Source organism: Lemur catta, chromosome 2, assembly GCF_020740605.2.
Source record: "Lemur catta isolate mLemCat1 chromosome 2, mLemCat1.pri, whole genome shotgun sequence".
Lineage (NCBI taxonomy): Eukaryota > Metazoa > Chordata > Mammalia > Primates > Lemuridae > Lemur > Lemur catta.
The window spans coordinates 53,814,348-53,837,421 of NC_059129.1; the positions used below are offsets into that span (position 1 = coordinate 53,814,348).

At 39.6% G+C, this 23,074-nt stretch overlaps 1 protein-coding gene across 3 annotated transcripts in view; it reads left to right on the forward strand.

The window, feature by feature from the left end:
• Nucleotides 1-23,074, forward strand: part of RUNX2 (RUNX family transcription factor 2) — a 126,485-nt gene that overhangs the window by 71,847 nt on the left and 31,564 nt on the right. For all 3 annotated transcript variants that reach the window (XM_045542081.1, XM_045542082.1, XM_045542083.1), the window contains one exon: nt 18,721-18,882. In XM_045542081.1, the coding sequence (XP_045398037.1) occupies nt 18,721-18,882 (162 nt within the window). The remainder of the gene's footprint in view (nt 1-18,720; nt 18,883-23,074) is intronic.

Below are 23,074 nucleotides of genomic sequence, written 5' to 3' on the forward strand. Positions count from 1 at the left end.
GAGCTTTACATGTCATTCTGTTGCTGTCATTGGTAAAGGTAGACTAGAATAGAGGGAAAATAAGTCAAAACAAAACATATAGTAAACTCTCAACATGGATCTTTTTTAATGGTTAAATTTTTGTTCATAGTGGTTAGGTTCCAGTGTCCTTAATGGTCTTAAAACATAACTGTTTATAAACTTAAATGACCTACCTGTCCTCCTCCTCTGCCCATATTATGTAAATGTATTCTTAGATATTTACTTAGAGTACTTTCACTTTCTGTGGGTATATGTATATTAGTCTGAATATATGGGTTTGCATGAGTATACATTTAAAAAATAATATAGAGTTATAAAAATAAAATACCTAAATGCTGAAGAGAACCAGATATCTGCATGAAGGAAGAACATTAGAGCTCTGTGAAGAGTGGCCATTTTTAGTCTATATGAAACTGTAAATGTTGCTATGTGGGAATCAAAAGGTTAAATGTGGTCATTAGACATGTCCTTGATAAAAATGCAAGGGTAAAGGTCACACTAATGTGAATTTGAAGCTTGTAACTATGGTGCTACTGCATTTACAGTAGTGGACTTTGGATTATTGATTAAGGCTCATAATAGCTTTCCTTTCATCATTATATAGCCCTTAGACTGTGTGTGCGTGAGTGTATGTGTTTGTAGAAGCATGTGTATGTGTGTGTATGTGTATATGTGTGTGTGTATATGATTTGTAATGGACTTACGATGACTAGTAAAACATACAGATATATGTTCCATGATTTGGCAACCACTGGATTTTATAAATGTTTGATTACTACATTATAATCTTTAACTTTGCTAATTATGTTATGTTAATAACTAATGCTTTAAAAATGGCCTTTGGAATCTGCTTGTTACTAGATTCACTTAAGAATATGCTTCTCTCAAGGTTTTGTCCTTAAATCTAAAGAGGAGATCATAAGATAGATCCAGGGGACATTTAGAACCTAAACCTACCTTAAATATCATGAAACCAAAGGCTGGAAAAATTGTGAAGAGGATCTACATTTTAGCAGCATCCCCGCCCACCAGATGTAAGTGCAGAGAGTGAAGCTCTGAGAAGGTGTGGGGTGTGTCGATGCCAGAAGAGCATCTAAGTGGATCAGGAGTGTGGCCATCCACAGACCTGGCTCTCCTCCGATTGTCAGCTTCTCTTTACTGTCTTCCTTGTTGGGAGGCTCAGGAAGGTTAAACCTCTTGTCTGCAGTTACACAGCAAGTTAGTGGCAGTGAACATATTCACTGAATATATTTCTAAAGATGAAAATATAAAACAAGTTTATTTCTAGGTACTGATAGCTACTTGGAATTTTTAGAAGAATATTAGCTCTTTGGGGATTGTAGTGCTAGTAGAATTTATTTATAAATCAGTCATTGTCATTGTCTTCTTCTTTTTGTTTTTTAAACATCCACAAGGTATTGGACTCAACAACTTTTCTCAAATATTCTAAATTTGCATATGTACACATACGTGCATGCCACCCCTACCCACTGTTGGCCATTTGAGCTTTCTTTACATGCTCCCATATTGTTAGTGAGTTATCACAAGTATCTGCCCATAACCAAGGGTGTTCAGAGTTCTACTGTGACTCAAAGTTTTAGGAAAACCCAAGAACACCTGGAGCAGCAACAATGTGAAAGTGAATTGAATAGATTTAATTTTTTAAAATCTCTGGATCAATTTTCTTGCTTATTCAATAAAGTATGATTTAAGGCCTACCACATGTGGAGAATTGGGTCTTAGGTAATGTGGGGGAGAGAAGAGAAGTGCTATCCTTGAGTTAAAGTCTAGTTGAAGAGATAGTCTTCCCAGACTCATATGCCACATCCTGTGCCCCAGACTGTAATGCTGTTGTTCCTTGAGTACGCATTCTTTTCTCTGTACCCCTTTACTATTCCACCTATGGTAGTCTCTGCTGACAGGATTCCACCCATTCTTTGAGGTTACTATGCTATCTTGCTTAGGAAAGAGTCCTGGAACCTTCATCCAATGGCTGCGTATCCATCCTCTAAGTTTTAGTTGTAATCGTCTTATTTTATATTAATAGCTTCTTTGTATTTTGCCCTTTCTACCCTGCTAGATTGTAATTATTTGAGGAATTTATTACAGGGATTTATTTTCTTTTGTGACTAGCACAATGGTAGTGTCTCATTGAATGTTGGGTTAATGAAAGTTCAGATGAGAAGAAATCAGTGTGAGATATCATGCTATCACTCTTCTTTCTAATTTTCTATCCCAGAATACCATTGTTCCCTGGTGAACAATACAGCTTAAGTCACATTTTAATAAAACACTCACGTAGTTATACCATTTAGTTTTATTCCAGTTTAGGATCTATAAAATTGCATGATTAAATTTAAATTTTTGAGCCTTGCTTGTAATGGACTTTGTAACTTCTTTGCAACATATCACATCTGCATTTTAGTTCATGTAATCCTTTGGACACAGATGTTTCTAACAGGAAGGGTCTAGTTACCTCTCATTGGCTTGGTATTCTTGGTATCTCAAGCTCTTACCCCAAACTGGAGACAATGATCATGGTTGTATAGTCACCACTAGTTCTCCTGCTTGCCAACATAAAAGTCAGAAGACTTCTTCAGACTCCCAGTAGAGTGAAATGAAATTAGAAATCATAAATTAAGGAAGTCATGAGCATTTCATGTTTCACAATTAGCCTTCTCCAGTGTCTCTTGCAGTTTCTAGGGCCAAAGGTTCTAGCCATGTGGTGGTCTGGCATCTGTGTAGTGGCTGTCTGGTGGTGACACTCTGTGGGTCTTCAGTGGCTGATGTTTAGCATGAGGGCCCAGGACCTCCCCACACCTTCCTGAGGAAGCTGCTTCCTTTAGACCTCTTTTTATCATTCACACATCTGCTGCTGTCCCTGGGTTCCAGGAAACACCTAGTCTGTCACAGATGTTCACTTCTTTTGATTTAGAATGTGGTGATAGCGGTAGAGTAAGGATAGGATGTTAGGAGATCTCTCTCAAGATAATCACTGTTTGAAACTCAGTATGCTCTAGATGGGTCAGCTATACCTAAAAAAGTTATGCTGATCAGGCCCTTGAGTTTGGTAGGCTGGGACACTCTTCTTACCTTTGGGGTGGGACATGTACTGCTATTCTCTTATTCATTCATTCAAAAAATACTCACTGAGTGCTTACTATCTGCCAGGCATTAATTCGAGCAAACAAGAGAGACATGGTTTCTGCTCACAAGGAACTTACATTTTAGTGAAAGATATAGTTAATAAATGAGTAAAAATATACATACACAATCTCAGGTAATAATAAGTGCCATGAGAAAAAGAAATAGGGTAATCAACAGAGAGCAGTCTGGGGAGGGAAGGAGCTAATTTTGATTGGAAAGTTGGGAAAGGGTTCTTTGAAGAGCTTTGGAGATCTGTGAGGAACAACATTTCAGACAGTGGGAAACTCATGTGAAGGGAATGATAAAGAAAGGCAGGCAGGGGGCTAGATCATGGAGGGTCTTGAAGGCCATGATAAGGAGTTGGGTTTTGTGCTCCTTGCAGTGGGACGCTCTTGGAGGAGGTGAAGCAAGGGAATGACATTATCTAATTTACGTATTTAAATACAATCCGTTTGGATGCTGTGTGAAGAATGGACCATAAATGGGCAAAGACAGAAGCAGGGTTTTTTGTTCAGGCAGCTACTGCAGTAGCCCGAGAGAGTTAAGGATGGTAGCAATGGATATGGAAGGATGCTGAATACCTCTCTTTCTTTTCTTTTCCTTCCTTCCTTCCTTCCTTCCTTCCTTCCTTCCTTCCTTCCTTCCTTCCTTCCTTCCTTCCCTCCTTCCTTCCTTCCTTCCTTCCTTCCCTCCTTCCTTCCTTCCTCTCTTTTCTTTCTTTCTTTTCTTTCTCTCTCTTTCTCTCTCTCTCTCTCTCTTTTTCTTTCTTCTTCCACAACTCTTGCTGATGGTGAGGGGAAGACAGAACTTCAGGGCTTTTGGCCTAGGCAACTGGAAGATGGTGGTGCCGTTAACTGACGTGGGAAGGGTTCAGGGAGCATGAGGCTGGGGTGGGGGTGGGGAGCTCAGAGAAGTCATGGGGAGAAAAGAAGAGGATGCCAGGAAGAAAGAGACTGAACATTCTCACTCCTACAGCAGCTTATAACGCTTCCCTTACAACCAGGCAAAGGGCTTCCCCTCTCATGAGTCTTCCTAGGTTGCAGGATTCCCTTTTGTGATTTCCTTTCTCCTTTAAAAGCAGCTCTTGAGTCTCTTGTTTCTTAGTTGTTTTTCTGAACACTCAGTGAAAGTTGATTTTCCCTGTATGTAAATGCTGAAAGTGCACAAGACATTTTTTTTCTCTTGGCACAAATGCCAATTTGCGGTGGCCCTTTACCCAAGCAGTAGATTCTTGACACTTATTCATAGGCTGCTAGGTAGTCCATCGCTGTTATTTAGGGTGACTTTCTCCTTTTGTAATGTACAAACAATTCATTTGAAGTTTCACCTGCTGTTTCTTTTGGATCTTAAATTAATATGTCATCGTATTTCATGCTTTTCTCTCTCCCTGGACAACCTTCCTTGTATTATTTTTCCAAACACATTTCTATTCTTTCTTCAAAACTCAGATCAAATGCTGCCTCCTCTGTCAGGCCTCTTCCATCCTAGCCAGGCTGAGTCAGGCTCCCATGCCGCCTTTTACAACCCTCGATTATATCATGTTCCGTGTTTACTGTTTACATGTTCTATGTTCCATGATTACTGTTTACATGTCTGCCTCCTCCATCAGACTTTGACGTTTTCAAAGTCTAGGGCCATGTATTCATCTTAGTGTCCCTTTGTCTTATATAGCACCTACTCACTTTTGGTTTGGTGATGAATGAATAAATGGATCGTTGAATTCTTTAGGAAGTGCAACCCACTATTCTCCCAGCTCTTATATATTTCTAGTACCTATTTGATTGAATTACTATTAGCTGCCATTTATTAAATGCTATCCTGTGCTGGGCATTATTCTAATGAGTTTAACTTGTACATTCCTCACGACAGCTTTATGAGATGGGTGGCATTATTATGGAAACTGATGGTCAGAGAGGTGAAATAACTCACCCAGACTCCTACTTACAACTGATAAGTGGTGAATACAGGAGTTAAAGGCAGATCTACGTAGCTCCAGGGCCCTGTGTGCTTAACCATCAAGTACCCTTGGGAGGCTGAAATGCACTTTTATCAGGGCTCAGTTTCCTTCCATTTCTGTATCTAACAAGTTGCATTTATGTAGCTCTTTACCATTTACAAATCAGTTTTACATAAGTTCTTATTGAAGCCTCACAACAATTCTGAAGAGTACATGTTTTACAGATGGAAGAAATGGATTCGTGGAGAACTGACCTGCTGGAGCCCATGTCAGCTACTATAGTTGACCACGAGTCCCAGACCCCTTGAGATGGTCACCTTCATGTCCATCAAGTGGGACTTGTTGACAGTCCAAGTGAGATGTGTCCTGAAGTACTAATTGTTTTTTCTTGTCTACACTGGATATTATTTAGGATCCTCAGAGATGACATTTTCATAAAAAGGAGTTAGCATTAGAAGTATGTGAATTATACTTTAAAGTGCAATATAATCTTTGATCAAATTACAGTTATATAAGGCGTGTATTTCAAGGTAAAAAAAAAATACAAAACAGCTTGCCAGACATCCTGTGGAATAATAATCTTATCAGCAGTTACCGTGACTGAAGTAGTTTCCACTCAACTTCAGTTTGATTCTCTACTCCCTTGGCAAACAGTTCTGCTTTAAAAATCAAGGATTTTAGCCCATTAGGCCAGTTGGGATTAGGCTGTGTATGTTTGGCTGTCCTCGGCCTGGTTCCACGGTGCTTGTCCTGAAACATTTACCAGCGTAATCCTTTCAGAAATAGGAAAGCACAGCTGAGTCGTGTGTGTCTCAAATTACTGTTCTATTCAAGTGCTGATTCTTTAATGTGAAACAAGTTGGGAGGTGGAGTGGGCGTGGGGTGGTGGTGGCTGCGAGTGTGAGAGAGAATAACCCATGAGGGGCTTGGGGACTGTTGGTGAGCAGGAAGAATAACTGCAGGGTCCCCTCAGTGTGAGTGTGGAGGAGAGCGGGAGTGAAGTGCAGTCTCAGGCTTCTCAGCCACGGTGGCCTTACCTGTAGGCAACTTGTGTCTCGAGGAACTGAAGTCACCACACTCAAAGACAGGATGTTGGAAGTACTTTTTTTTACTTTGGTGATGCTGTGTTTTAACTTCTGAAGTTAAAGTGAAGTCTCACCCTGTCTTCTTCCTTTGAGATCTTTTGGGCAGGACAGCTGGGTAAATTTGCTGCTGCTACGCACATGTGTGAGCAGGAAATCTCTTTAGAGGAGGTTGCTAGTCATGATTCTTATTTTTATAAAGGGCACAAATCCTGTGTGTAAACAGTGTTTCACCTCCATTCCACTAGGGCAGCCTTCTTATGAGGAAGAGTAGACTTTAGGTACAGCCGGTGCTGGCTTTAAAGAATGAAGCTTCACAGGACCCTGTGAAGGGCTGGTGGTCAGCATGTCATGGTGCTGCTTAGCCTGTTAGCAGCATCTACACATTGGCTTCTTAAAGGTACTCTGGATTTCTGTCAGTTGGCATTCCCTTGTTAACTGAAGATGATCTGACTTTATTATGCTTTTAGAAAAATAGAGGTGTGATATTCTGAGAAAAATTAATTTCTTCTGTCAAAAACTTGCCTTTGTAATTTTCTCCTCTCTGGAATATGATGCAGAGTTGGTATCTAGCTGTGACAGGAAGACCCATCTCCCACATAGTGCCTCACTTTGTCCTTCTTCCCCAAGACTGTTACATTTCTAGCCTGTCTGGAGGTCTCTGTGCAGAGGAAATCTTAGTTTCATTCTCCCATGCTTTCCCAGAGCATCATCTTTCTCTTTTTAGTTTTATATTTAGTTTTAGTTTTAAGTACATGTATATGTGTATGTACACACACACGTATGCATACCTATTCTCTTTACTTTTCCTTTGCTTAGGGACCTTTCTTGCCCTTTTTTACCTTTTGTGATAGACTGTGGGCAAAGGGATCAGAGTAAGAGACTAACTTTGAAGGAAATATTCAACCTACCAACTAACCCAGGGGAGGGACTTGTCAGGCATGCCGTTTGGTACAGTGGATGCTCTGGTGTATTTTGATGCTTAATTATGAATAGGCACCCAGGGAGGGCTTCAATCAGAGAGTTGGTATACATTGACTGTGCAGTATTAATAGCAACAATAATATATTATAAGTATTATCAGTCTAAAAAGTATTTTTATTCCATTTTTCATGTTAATATATGCAAAAATATTCCAGGAATAAACTTGTATGGCAGCACTCCCAGTTGTGATCACTGGATTCTTTCTATGGCTTTGTTTATTGTGATGAGGACTTGCTTTTAAAGGGTTTAAAAACAGTTGGTTTTAGTAGTCTTTAAAAGACAGATTTAACAGAAGAGTTAGTATTGTGAACACTATTTAGAGAGTAAGAAAACCAGGGCGTCAGGAGATTTCTGAAACCCTCAGAGATGAAGTTAGAAATCTGTGTCTCAGGAAGGTGAAACCTGACAGGATGGTTTTAGGCAGAGAGGGAGTGAGGATTTAGGGGAAAGGATTAAGAATGATAAATATTTGGAGCTGTCACCAGGGTGAATGCTGGGAAGGGAAAATGACTTTGGCTGAGCATCACTGAGGACCCAGCTGAGGGCAGAGATCACTGGGAGAGCAAGCAGTGTGATTATGTGATGATCCCCTGCAGTGGTGGTAGTTTGTGACTAGGAGTGGGCTGTCGTTTGGTGGATCGTCTGTGTGAAAGAAGCTACCTCCTAGGACTCGGTAGGGCTCAGCGCAGGTCAGGGAAACAAGGAAGATGTTGAGCCAGTTACCAATATGGGGGACTGTCCTGCAGGTTGGTAGATTATGGTAAAGAGGGAAGAACTTCTGAAGAGAAGTTGACCCATCTTGTAGACTTGGAGAATGAGCAGCAGCCAAGTGGAAAGGTTAGGAGGAAAGATCTGGGGGCATACGAATTCAGGTGGGAAGAAGGAGTGTCGTACGTAAAGTTTAGTGTAGACAGGAGCTCTTGGCTCTCCTTTAGCTATTTCTCGCATGGCAGATGGAGGTCCCACACCTCGCTCAGTCTTTTTCAGTACTTCAGTCTGATGCTGCCTCTTGAGAACACAATCCTCTAATCCTCTGGCTATGTCCAGCTAGGTCAGGATGGATCTACTAATATTCTGTTAATATATCCCGAGATTGTGTTAACTTTTGTCAGCCCATCACACTGGCTTGAAGTCCATGGACACCTCTGCTCCTGGGCAGGCTTCTCCCATCCTGTCTTGCAGTTGACTAAATGCAGCACGATGCTTTTGTTCTTATTTAGTTTCATCACGTCACTTTCACCTCCTCTTTCCATCTTTTAGGATTATTTTATAGCTCGTATACATCCATTGTGTTAGTTATTTCTCACAACTTTGTCTCTTCTTGAAGCTGGGAAAGGTTGCTTCTGACCTTTCAAGACTTTGGTGAAGATGCTGGACAGAACTAGGACTGTAATGCCCTTGAATATGCCACTCTGTACCTCTCTTTGAGCTGACCATAATCTATATTAATGACCACTTTCTGCTAGACCTTTTATCTAGCTATAAGTCACATTAGAGATAAGGCATATATCTTGCTGAGGTCCAGATACACAATAAACAGATGACCTTTCTTCTCATATACTGCTCTAGTAATTCTAGGAGATAGGTTTTTAGTGAACTTATTGTGCTTCCTTATAGTCACTGTAGAGATCAAGTGTGAGAAGTTCTTTGTACACAGGCTGTTGGAAGTGACTTAAGTGTCTTTAGTGGACTGCAAGCTGGCCAAACAAACCATGGCTCCAAAAAACCAGTTGAAACTTAGATTTTATCAATAGCAATGTCATGCCATTTTCAGAATACGGTAAATGGGGTAAGGGAATGTAAAATGTATTGTATTTTGTGTAGAAAACTTTAAAGGCATTATCTTCAAATAATTTAACAACTGTCATGTGAAATAGTAATCCCAGAGAACAAAACTAAGATTAGTAGTGAGTGGAGTTACAGGGAGACATATTTTATCTAATATAAGGAAGAACTTTTTAGACCCTGCTCTGTCAAGTAGAAGCTCCTTGCTTGCCAGTTACCATGAGTTTTCGCAATGTTGTGGGATATAATTCATCTGGGAGCAGAGACTTGAATTTGTCTAAAGCAGCAAACTGCTCTCTCTTATCCCCTCACTTCCCTTGGGCCTTAATTTCCTCTTATGCGTGTTTATTCTGATCTTTTTTATTTAAGATCATTCTTCTTGATAGGGAAGATTACATCAAAATAGTGTTGGGTAATTTTCCTCTCTCTTATTAATAAAATTATGCCCATTGTTCTCAAACTCTGGCACATACAGGCATCACCTGTGGAGCTCATTAAATGTGCAGATGCCCAGGCTCTACCCTTGAATCAGAAGGTATGAGGTGGACCTGGCCCAAATCACTCACAGCTGCAGGCCCATTATTACCCCAGGCTCACCTGGCCCATCCAGAGCCAATCCTGATCCAGCCTGGGGGCATTTCAAGGGCCTCACCTCCATGGTCAGATGATGTGTGGAGGCAGCTAAGTGCCCTAAGCCTGAGTGCAGCCCCTGGACTCCACCCTTGTGTCCATTCCAGCTGCTGTTTCCCTATACACCCTTCCCTGCGTGCCTGGTCCTAGACTGGACCTCCGCCCTCTTTCTGTTATGATGCTGCCAGAGGGAGATTTTAAAAATGCATGTCTGATTATGTCATCTCATACTTAAACACCTTCTAAGGTGCCCTTCTGTTGCACTTAGGCTAAAGACCAAAACTTCTACGCAGCCCAGCAGGTTCTGCAGAGCTGGCTTCTCCCCACCTGTTCTCCAGTCTCATCTCTCACACTTTTGAACCTTTTGTCAGCACTCCAACCCCACCCCCTGGGTTTCTATCAAGTCCTCAAAAAAATGATACTGCCTTCTTCCCAGGAACTTAAAACCCTCTTATCTGTGCCCCACCCCCACCTCCACTCATATTCTAGACTTCTGCTTGCCATTCAGGTCTCGTCTTAATCATCACTACCTTAGAGAAGCCTTCCCTGATGCCCAGGTGTGGTTGGAGTCCCCCACTGTACACTCTTACGGTGCCGTGGACATCTCTTTTTTAGCACTTATCACAGTTATAAGATTATTTGATTAATGTCAGTCTGCCCTACCCAAGTGTAAACTCCATGAGAGCAGGGATTAGGTCTGTTTTTATTCATTATTAATATCCTTAGTGCCTAGCACAATACCAGAGTATGCTCTCAATAAGTAGTTTTTGAATGAGTGAATGAATGTCTGGCTGGGAAGACAATTCCTAGAACCATGAATATCGCTATGCATCTGACAACAACAAACATCATCATGCCTGGGGACCTTCTGTAACACCCTGTCATATCTGATCCCCTGGATGTTGATACCAGCCTGATTGAACCTGTATTTACTATACTGACTTCACTACTGTGATTTGAACTAAGGGTCACTCCCCTTGGCCGGCACCACATCCCAGTAATATTTCCAGTTCTGGTCCTACCCATTTGTATCTTATTTCTTTCTCTCTTCTGACTTTGTCATTGAGGTCCAGGATATGCTAAGGCTGAGACCAGTTTAGGTGTGCCATGTGGTATAGCCTCTTGCTTCTTCTGTTAATTTTTATTTTAAACAAGAAAAGCTCTTCTTTTTCTGTAAGATAGTTATGAGTCTCATCCAGCCAAAAGTTGATGATAGTTAAGAGGCACTTATCATCATCTTGTCTTAACAGTGCAACTTCCTTCTGGTTTTGCTTTTAATATTGTGTTACAGAATATGATATCTTAGGCTATACATATCATTTCTTATTCTCTTCCCTGCTATTGTCGGCTAAGATTTACTAATTCCCTTCTCTTCCATTGTTTGTATTGTAACATAAACTGTTGGCATGCCTAGTGCACCCTACATAGCATCCAGTTTTATCCAAACAGTTTGCTGCTTTTTATCCTCAAATTTCATTTTAAAGCTCTCTGAATCACTTCATTCAGTCTCCTGCCAGATGATTCTTGCAACCACCTTGGTCAGTTGGAGAAGGTCTCTGGTGGGGACAACAAAGGTATCTGAATCCTGCTCTTGTGTCTTCTCTGCTGACGTGAGCCAAATGCTCTGTGATGGGAGATGCCAGTGAGTTTCAGCTCCTGTTAGCTACCTTTCGTAGCCACCCCACATCGGCTGTACATGGCTTCAGTAATTTCTGTTGCAACTCTTGTCTCCAGAAAGGACTGAGGCTAGGGAGCTCACTTTTCTGAGTAGTTAGAATCATAGCATTTTGTAGCAGGGAAACATCTTAGAGATAACCCAATCCATTCTCATTTTCCAGGTGAAAACAGTGAGAGTCCGAGGAGGTAAATTATTGGTCCACGATTGCACAGTTAGTGCCAAAGCCTCCAGTCCGGGCTCTTTCTATGCTTGGAGGAGGCTGTTTTGAGACTGTTTCCTATTAGTCAAGAGAACCAGAAGTGAGTGAGGAAATCTCATTCTAAAAATCCAGTCTAGCTAAAAAGGTTATTAGAGAAGACATAAAATTTAACATTTTGTGTTTAGTGTAAATTGTTTTGAAATGGGAATCTCTGTATGTATGAATGTGTGTATGTGTGACTGTAAGTATATTTATATTATGAATGACAGTAATATGACAGAAATAACTGAAGCTAGGAAATGTTAAATCTGCCCCTCTGTGTTAAGATTATTGACTATATTTGATCCTGGTAGCAATTAAGAGGCATAGTTCTAAGCTAGTAGATTCTATATATACCTCATTTTAAATACCTCAATTTTCTCAAGAATGATTGAGGTTTACACAGCCTGATTTGAGTACTAATTAGGGGAAAAAATGGGTGGAGGATAAGGGGTGGGAACGTGGGGATCTCTAATTGTACACTACTCTGCTAATACAGCAGGTACTCACTGCAGACACTGAGCTTTGGCAGAATCACTGGCTGTCCTGGTGTCCTGTTACACAGAAGCCTGCTGGCAGCACAAACAGGAAGAACCTTTTGTGTGCTGGTTCAGGCTTTGCTCCTGTGGACTTGTTTCCTCCCAGCTCTGCGTGAAGTTCAGCACCATGTCCATGGTGCGCCTTGTTGTGAACGATTCTTCAGAAAGCAGATCCTTCTTCACACCCACAAAGTGTTTACAAAAGGAGGCTTGCTAATAGCAGCTACCGCGTTTCCACGCATACTTTTTACTGGGCTTTTAAAAAGCTCTCCGTCTGCTCTGCTTCCCTCCACTCAAACCCGTTCAGAAAAGAATTCGACATGTTTTCCTAGAGTCAATTCATTTTCCTACAGTGCTTTTTTTTTTTTTATCCTGTCTGCCCTGCTCCTCATCTCTTATTGTGACCCCAAGTGTTTAGAGTTCAATTATGCAGATGTGAAGTTTGGCTTTTCAGTTATTGAAAGTATGGAAGCTCTACGAGCCCACGACTCTTTACATATCATTTTTGGAAGTGCACGGCCACCCTTCTTCCCCGTATGAATGACTGAACCTCAGAAGCTCTGGTCCAGCTCAAAGAAGACAGTTTGCTTTTCTCATATATCCACAGGTTTACATAAATGGTTGTCTCTATTTTTGCCTGATGAAAGACAGCTTGAGACATAGGAACTACCTCTCTCCCAATTAGCATTTTCGAGCATCCCCTGGGTACAGTTGCCTCTGTACTTTTATATTTTGTGGTTTGTAGAATGGAAAGCAGATGCAACCACTCTCCAAGAAGTCTAGGCTGAAGGAACACCACCCTAAAAGGAGAACTTTTAAAATCGATTCTGACATTGGTGCTCCATGGTTCATTTCTATCTTTAGAACTTTTTTAAAAGGTTCATGCTTGTGACAGACTTTGCCTCAGTTGAAACCAATGCTGAAGGGATTCCTTACGCCAAACGATCGTTTCTTTTTATGTCTTTCAATGGGTTCCATCTCAGATTAAAAAAGAGAAATTAACCTGAACTCTTAATAGCTAGATTTGGTCTACTGTCACAAAGGAAACTGTGATTTCTTCTGGAGAAGAAATTTTTCTGTAATCTGTGGTTGCAGATCTAAAGGGGTCCAATAAATAGCCTTACCCTATATACCCAGTGGTAGTTCTTAGTAAGCTTTCACAGCACTGGGCACTATTTTCTCGTTGCTTTTATTTTCAGGGTCTCTAGGAGCAACATAGGTCCTCTGCATCTTTCTGTCTCTCTCATTTAGTCATTTCAATTAATCACATCCTACCTGTGAGTACAGCAGGCCTGTTAGGTAAGAAAAACCTGTTTTTCTCTCTCAAGTTGATGTTACAGGTCAAATTTGATTACTGCTTCCCTCTAAAAGCCCCTATTTTAGGTGGCAGGAGAGAAGTGTGTGGAAAAATAGGGGTGGAGTCATATTTAAATGCACTTGTGATATTTAGTATTTTAGCCCTAAAGAGTGTATGTATATAAGAACCCAACACTGAAGGTTTTGTTTTTAAACTGTCACATATGTATAAAAACATATGTCAATATTTTGAATTTCTATAATGTAATACTAAAAATAATATTGATACTGTTTCTGAAAATTGCCATATGAAATTTTTATGCAGTCTGCTTTTCCAGAAGAAATCACGGTTTCCTTTGTGAGAGTAGACCAAATCTAGCTATTAAAAGTTCAGGTTAATTTCCCTTCTTTTTGTCTGAGGTGGAATTACAGTTTTTAAAACACCTTAAAAATATTTAAAGTTCAACAATGCTGTGAAATAGCATTGAATTAGCCTCTGAAAACTTGTAGGTGCTAATGGGTCACCGGGGGTGTGACCTCAAGGCCATGATCAACACCTCTGTCCTCTCAGACATTGCAGTCAAGGATATTGTTATTTATGTTGGAGTTGTACAATGTGGTACTACCCTGCATGTTTCTGCAGATTCAGAAAGACAAACCATTCCGTATAACTCTGGATGGTGCAGAGTGAGAGAGGGATTATCCTTGTTCTGTGAGACCCAAGACTGAGATGAGGACAGTTTCTTGTTTGTTAATGGTTAATTAGTAGGTGTGTTTCAGAGCTGGGCCCTGTATCTTCTCTGTTAGTAACTTTTAAGATTGACTGGTGATGCCTGAAAAACATCTATCACCTGCTCTGACTCATCCAATTTAAGAGTGAATCTCAGAAGTCTCAGGTTTCTTCAGGAAGTTGAGTTCAGAAATAGTTTATGAGATCAGGTTAAGGTGACTTTTCTCTACGGTAAGCATAAATAATTGTCCATAAAAAAGCAAATATTCTGTAATCATATATTTATGGTAGGATTATATTTTCGTAGTGACTGAGCATTTAGGAAGTCAAGAAATTTTACAACCATGTTTTTTCCACTAACAGATTGAAAAGGTTAAAGTGTACAGTGCTTGAAAATACACTAAAAAGATTAGGATTTCTCCATCTGGGAAGGAATATGATAAAGGTGAAACGTTTGTGAAAGGATATTGACATGACTAACACAGATACGTGTTCTCTACATTGTGAACCTGCAAACTGCAGAAAGCTCTCTAAAAGTTGTCCCCTGCCAGAATAAGAGGTTAAGGGCGGAATGAAGGCTCAGTAAAGGTAGAGGTTTTAACATTTATTGGGTTATTTCCATGTCTAAGCTCTTTATTACTTCATTTAATCTTCGTAACAACTTTATGAAGGAGGTATTCTTATTTACTCCCATTTTACAGATGAGGACACTTGAGTCTTAGATACGTTCTGTAATTTGTGCAATCACACAGTCTAGGAATGGTGGAACTGGGATTGATGATCACTCATTTGCAGGGTATTAGAGAAGGCATGGGGGTGTTTGGAGAGCATTACCTTTTTTTTTTAAGGTCTTTGTCATCTTTTTAAGATTACTTACGCAATATCTAGTGAACCCCATAGGACAGTTCTTATATTTTATTTTTCCTTAGTAACTCTCTCTCTTTAAGTAAGTCTTTGTCATAGAATCTTAGGACGGTGACCTTGAAAGAGATAGACTGGACCATAGCCTGTCCTGAGAGGAAGAAATCAAAGAAAGATCTTCTCACCTGTTTAGGAATAGTGAGAAGTTATTTTTCCTAATCTTGTATATCTTAAGGAAAGGCTTCACTCAAAGCAAAACTATCCTTTAATAGACTATTCTAGTGTATATTCTGGCAGTCAGGAAGTTCATGTAAAACCTAAAACCTCACTGATATGAACCTCTTTGATAGCCAAGGGGAAATTAGAGAATGACTAATGATGACTTCATTTTAATATTCTATTATTCATTTGCACCACCTCAGTAGTTGTTTATTGAGTTCTTACCATGTACCAGGGATTATACTTAATTTTGCTGAGTCTTATTTCTTCAAGAATAACACTAGACAAACCCAGCTAACCTAGATAGTGTAGAGTCAGATTTCTATGTTTTTTGAATAATGATGATTTTCCATTCACTATATGTTATATAATCTTCACTCTGAGGATCCAACTCTCTGAGACAGTATTATTATCTCCATTTTACAGAGGAGGCAATTAAAGCTCAGCAACATTAAGAAACACATCCCAGGTCACACAGCAGGGCCTTGAACACGTGAGCTCCTAAAGAGAAAAAAATAGCTTTAACATAGTACTTTATAGTTATCAAAATCCTTTTGCTTAAATTATCTAACTTTCCAAACAAATGCAATAGTAGTTATTATTGTCCTCATTTTACAGATAACACTTATATTTATTATGTACGTAATATGTGCTAAGAGTGTCAGATACCTTATCAGATATGGTTCATGTAATACTCAGAAAAACCCCAATAAGTATCATTATTCCCATTTTATAGATGAGCCACCGAGGCCCAAAAGCTAAGTGATTTGCTCAGCATAGTAGGAAGCCTAGGCTTGTCTGCCCAGCCAGTATGCATGTCTGTTATGCTATATTCACTTTACCATATTGTGCTGTCTCATTTTCCAGATGAGGAAACTGAGATTCAGAAAGTTAACTTACCCAGATGAGATCCTACAGCTTATAAATAGCAGAGCTGGGACTTCAGCTCAGGTCCTCTCATTAGAAAGCCCGCTTGTTTCCCACCATTCTGGGCTGCCTCTCTGCACAAGGATGACTATAAGGCTGTATCTTACGTCCCAGTTAAGTACCCTAGTTCCTTTTAGTCAGTCTTCACATTTCTTTGTATTTTTTCCTGTTTTTAGACAAGGGGCCCTGTATGACATGTTACAGTCGAGAAATGCACATACAGGTTAAACTACTTGCTCAGGAAGTTATCTGGTAAAGTTGGATGAGAACTCAAATCCAAATTTGAGTCCCGTGTGCTCAATTTATTCAGCTATGTGGTTCTTGTCCTTTTTGTCTATTGAAAATATTGTTTGAGAAAAGGCTTTGCTTTTAAGAGATTGCTTTCCTGTGCTATAACGAATGAATCTTTTCCCATCTGAAGATCATTTACTATTTCTCTGAATAGTGAATTACATTACTGGTGTAAGGCAAGGAAGTATGTCAATATCAGATACATAACAAGGACCAGTCACTCAGATTTGAAATGTTGCCAATCTATACAATCTCAGCCTTGAGAGTTTTAAAGCACAGAAGTCCATTACTTTAATGATCAAGTATCCTCCAGATTTCTGAAGGAAAAGTTTTTGTTAACCATTTATAGTATTACAATTTTATACAAATTTCAAACTCAGGTAAATGTTCCTTAAAATTGAATTGGATGACATTTTTCTATGTATCTGTTGATGTCAGTAAACATCAGATAAATATCCAGATGTATTTAATTATTTCAACTTAAGGAAGTATGTCCTATTTACACAATCTTTAAATAAATTGTTTCTGAATTGAACAAATAAACAAGAAATAGCTGAACTAAACTGCTTTGACTGTATGGAAAAACTGAGGGATTTTAATAGAGGAACCGTCTCCGAAAACCCATATCTTATTATATTTGCTTTTATTTTTAGAGATAAACCTGATTTGACTGCTCAAATATATATATATACATATATATATTACATATATATAATTAAGCTTATTTTCAAAGAGTAAGAGATGATGTGGGGATAACTTTAAACCTATTTCAAATGTGTTAACTCTAGTTCAGATGTGTATTAAATATGGGACTATCCTTATGTCAATAAGTTTTTTTATTAAAAAAGGTAAGAATTAATACTTATTGAGTGTCTTCCATGCTAGTCTTCTTTTAATAGTTTTCTCCAAGTAATTCTCATGTCTCTGTGATTCAGATGTTTTACCCCCACTTCCCAACCTTTTACAGATGAGGAAACTGAGGCTCAGAGTAGCTGAGTAATTAAGCCAAGATCACACAGAAAGTAGATGTCTCAGAACTTGAACCTAACATGTTTTTGAACATTCTAAAGTCCATGCATATTCTAATATACCAAGCTATTCTGTGAACAGCCTGGTCTATTAGAATTTTAAAATTAACAGAAAAAATTTAAAATTAGCATAAAAGTATGTGTTAAGAGAAATTTTCTTGTGATTCTGCTTGATTAGCCTTCAAGTAAAAGCAAAACAGTTTGAAATACACACTTTTTTGCCTTGGAAACATACAGCAAATTTACCTTTTTTTCTTATGTAGACTGGAGGTCTTTTAAGAAATCTACATGGCCTTGAGTTTGTACCTCCACTCAAGTCCGTCGAGATACATCAAATGATATTGTTAATGTTCAGCAATTAACCCTAACCAGTTGACTGCCCATTATTTTTATTATTACAGTGACTGCAGGTTATACTAGGCCAAATTCTAAACAGTGTGACATCTTTTTAAACAGATTCCAGTAGGATTAAAAACATTTCTGTTTTCCTGTTTTGGGTCATTTTCTTACTGTCAGAAAGAAACTCTTATGCTTAACATTGAAACTGGATGGTGATGAAGCTTTTCAGTTCTTAATGATTCAGTTCTTAATGACTGCAAAGTTCTTGACTTTGAAATTAAGTTTTGTCTTTTTCTTAAAGATTATTTTCTGGTTTAGCTTTAGTGTGAGAATAACTTAACCGGCTCCTCTCCTTTCTATTCATCTTACATACTGCCCTCTCTAGTCTCATCTCTACCACTACTCCCTTAACCCTGGTGCCAGTCCATTGGCCTTCCTGGAAAGAAAGTTTGCTGTACTGAAATCATGGAATCATGCACCTTAAAACTAAAAAGCATGTCTGAAAGATAGTAGCTGGATATACAGCATTAAAAGGCACAGTCTACATGTTCTTTAACCAAGTTAATTGTTCAAAAATTTTTCTAACTTTTAAAAAATGAAGTAACCCATGTACATTGGAGAAGTTTTAGAGAATACAAAAAATAAATGAAATATAATCCCACATTGTAAAAAATAACCATAGCAGATTATTCTCTAAATGACTGTTAGACTTTCCAAATAGAAATATTTATATGAGAGAGAGACAAATTGTCCTTATGTATGATGCATTTTGTTGCTTTCATTGCCTCTTGAAGTCTAGGAAGCTTTGTGCTATTCAGGGCCTGAAAGGATGGCATTATAGGAAGTAAATAATTATTCTGTATATATTCTCCTTTTCCCCCGCTGCTTTATCCTTTGTAAGTTTTGGGTTGCATATTCTAGGGCTGCAGTGGTTGTTACACTAAAGATTTTTCTTATTCTTTTCCCAGACCCCAGGCAGGCACAGTCTTCCCCACCATGGTCCTATGACCAGTCTTACCCCTCCTACCTGAGCCAGATGACGTCCCCGTCCATCCACTCCACCACCCCGCTGTCTTCCACACGGGGCACTGGGCTTCCTGCCATCACCGACGTGCCCAGGCGCATTTCAGGTAAAGATCATGCTTTAACTAAAAACCCACCCCCATACCGGGGTCAGAGGGAGTGGGATGGGCCAAGCCTGTCTTATCTACGCTCACAATAACTCTCTGTTGGAGGCACGTGGGCACGGGTATGACAGTCGGCAGACCAGGTCTTCTGAATGATGGGGTTGTCAAGCACTTGAACATTTTAGGTCAAGAGACTGAAACTCCACCAGAGATGGCATACTTTTCTTAAGATGATATTTAATGCCACCTAGTTAGTGTCCTGCTGAATTATGTCCTGTTTGGTGGGCATTGTCTCATAACCAGGGCCTTCTCCTGAGGGTCTTATGCCCGACCTTCCTCTGCTTGTGTTTCTGTCTTTTCCTAACATCTGCCTGTAAACCAAATTATAGATGGATGGCACAGCCCTCTATTCCTGAAGGCTTCTAAATCCCAGTAGTCCAAGCTAGGTAGTTCCCAGAGAGAGAGCATGTGCAAACTCAGGATCTTTATCAGAAACTTAAGTCATTTGAAATGCACGGAGGCCTGAAAGAATTTTAAAAGGCAACGTGTGGCCTCTGAGTAGCCAACTTGAGCCTTTCTGTGAAGCATGTAGCATGCTGCTGTCACTCTCAGCCTGGCAGTCTGGTGCTCACAATTCCACTGTTCCAAAGGCATCACAAAGATGTGTGGCTCATGGTGCAAGTGTGTGTGATAAATGACCTGGCCACCCCTCTCTACCTGGAGAATTTGTCATAGAGAGCCAGCCAGTGTTCACGAAGACTTCAGACTGACAAGTAGGGAAAAGTTAAAGGCCCTCTGCTCACCGTGTGAGTCCCATGAATTAGAAGGTGAATCTCTCAGTAAATCCTGACATGTAAACTGCAACATTGCCCCCCCGTAAAAAAAGATGTAGATCCACAGAGGCACACACCCCGTTGGATCCCATGTTTGCCAGATACTCTCTCAGCGTTCGGGCCCCATGCACCTGTTTGACTCCTGGCCAGGTTAATGTCTTTCTTTCTTTCTCTTTGTGTTTCTGTCTCTGTTTCTGTCCCTCTCTCATTTTCCGCAAAGCTCGAAGCCGTTACTCACTCCGCTGAGTTGCATCACTGACAAGCTGAAGCTCCACCAGCAGGCTTGCAGGTTTTGATTAGTTCAGACTCCTTTATTTCTTTCAACTTGGGAGGAGGGAAGGCTTTGTTTCTCAAGCAAATAGCAGGAAAGGGCTCTCTGGTCCTAGTGCCTTCACATTTTCCGCAGCAGATGGACTACCATGGGGGTGAGTAGGGAAAGAAGAGGGGTGGAGGGAGAACTGCAAGATTCTTTGGAAAACCATGTTACCACTTTTCATTATGACTGCTGTTATTATTTTTATGAATCACATGGTATGTATTGGGGAATTGTACAGAGTATAGAATTTTAGTTATCATTTCCCTTGCCTGGAATCAGCATGTCCTTGAGGCAAACATCAGTTAAAGACACAGGAAAGAATGAGTAAGGCACAAGGGAGGCATAAGACACAAGGCACAAAGGCTGATACGGGATTAAAGGCACAGTGTTTGATGGTGTTGAGTTAGTTTTGGTTATTCCTTCTGTATTTCATACTGAGAGTCTGTTTTGTTTTACATAGGGCCAAAATGACACTTTGACAGAATAGACTTGTGCAAACTTGCTTCTGTTTAGGGTCCCCTGGGTCTTCCATCTGCCCAACCCTCTGTGGCTGAAGCAGGTTTTGCTCTTTTTTTCTTTAGCAGTACCTGGAGAGAAAACCTTAGGGAGTGATTAAAGCAATAAAGACACTTATCTACAGCATTTTCTTACTAAGGTATATTCCTATATGAATTCACCAGGAAAACCATTGAAAATAACACTGTAAAAAGGCTGTGTAAATTGGTAGTCATTATTGTTTATCATTTACATGTATAATGCAAAACAGCCATATTATTTCAAGTCAATTTACTGAAGATTACTTAAAACATTTCCATAAAACAATGCAACTTTTCCCATTCTACACAGCAGGCAGGAGCCGAAAATGATTAATTATCCAGGCCTATATTGATCTTAGGCCAAAGGTAGGAAGGAGCCTCTGCTTTAAACTAGTTTAAAACTGAGTTTAGTCCAGTTTTTTCCTCCCACCCCAAACATTTCTGTGAATTGTTACTGGTAAAGTAACATGGTGCCAGGGTGGGAGGTTCTGTGTAAACATTAAAGAGAACAGAAAATCCCTCTTGTCAGCATGCAGGGAAACAGGAAGAAACAGCTAGACAGGACTGTCAGGGAACTGGAGGAACCCTGATTTACCTGGCCTGACTCTGGACTGTGGGGCTGTGCGTGGTGGACTTGGGGACCATGTCACCTGGAGTGCACACCATTTTCACTTCCCTGGGAACCTTCTTGGGGAGGAGCGTGTCTTATAGGTTCCCAGGTAGCAAGGTGCACGATTTTTATTTTGCTGTTAGTCCACTCAATGCCTAAAGCCATCCCTAAGGTCTATTACCTAGAGGCTCTTACAAGTGAGACTTGCGAATGAGGGTTTTTTATTTTTTAGTTTTTTGGTGCTTTGGTAAATAAAATCCTTTGGCTTGAGTTCATTCCTCATCATGCTCTGTGCCAAATAATGCCGTTTCCATGTAACATGGACAGCTAAATATTAACCTCTCTTCCCATCCACAAGTGGTCCTGTGGTCACTTTTTGAGAAGCTTTCCAGAACAGTTCATGTTTTATGCACAGAAATCGATTCTCATCTCCGTATTTGAAAGGATACACAAAATGTTCTCATATGATTTTGGGTGAGAAAGAATAAAATTTTTCACTTACACCATAGGATTGGAAATTCAGATCCGGGTTTGAATCCCAGCTCAAACACGTATCAGACAAACTTCTTACTTTTCTGAAACTTAGCTTTATTATTTGTAAAATAGGGATATCATACTTATCATCTAGGGTTGTAAAGATTAAATGAGAGGCCGGGCGCGGTGGCTCACGCCTGTAATCCTAGCTCTGGGAGGCCGAGGCGGGTGGATCGCTCGAGGTCAGGAGTTCGAGACCAGCCTGAGCAAGAGTGAGACCCCGTCTCTACTAAAAATAGAAAGAAATTATCTGGCCAACTAAAAAATATATATACAAAAAAATTAGCCGGGCATGGTGGCTCATGCCTGTAGTCCCAGCTACTAGGGAGGCTGAGGCAGTAGGATCGCTTAAGCCCAGGAGTTTGAGGTTGCTGTGAGCTAGGCTGATGCCACGGCACTCACTCTAGCCCGGGCAACAAAGTGACACTCTGTCTCAAAAAAAAAAAAAAAAGATTAAATGAGATAATATAAAGTGCTTAGGACAGGGCTGACACACAGTATGTACCAAATAGATTATAGCTGATGTTATGAAGCTAAAGGTGTTTTGTAAAAATTGTATATCCATATAGAATTTGCAGGCAAGCCTTGGTTTAAATGAATGAAATAAATAAAAATCTGAACTTTTAAAGCAGATTATTTGCTTTACAAAATCACCGCATACTTAAAATAAAAAGCTCTTGGATTATTTAAATATTTAAATGAGTTAATACTCACATGGCATTCACAAAGTACTTAACACAGTACCTAGCACATAGAAATACTCAAATGTTTACCGTTATTTTTATTCTATAGATTTAAAATAAATATTTATAGAGCTAAAAGCAATTGGGAACCATTCACAAAAAAGTCAATAAAACATTAAGAGAAAATAACTCTTCTATTATGTTGGAAAATAGAAATAAAATGTGGGGTTAACTAGGCATGATAATGTTCTGTTCCAAGGGATCATAGGAATAAAAGCAACCAGAAAGATCTTTCAGAAGGAACTGTTTCCGAAGAAATTCCATTTCATCCTAAAAGACCATTCCAAAGAAAGACCACGATTTAATCTTTTGAAAGATCTTCAGATAATCCAATTTTATAACTTTTGGTTCTCCTTTCTTAGTAATTTTTTAAGCCTGGCTACAATTCTAGAACTTAATGAATTATAATAATGACAATGATATTGTATCATATAGTTCGTGTAGTCTTTCTCAAACCTTTTCTGGAAGCAAGGTATAAACAAATAAGATAATAAAATGATAAAAGGTATGTTACTTACAATTCCTACTTTACTGCTAAGAAAGATACACTACTAGATATCTTCAAGTTCAAATGTGCAGTACAACGATTCAGGAAGTATCTCCTAACCTTGGGTAGCCTTCAA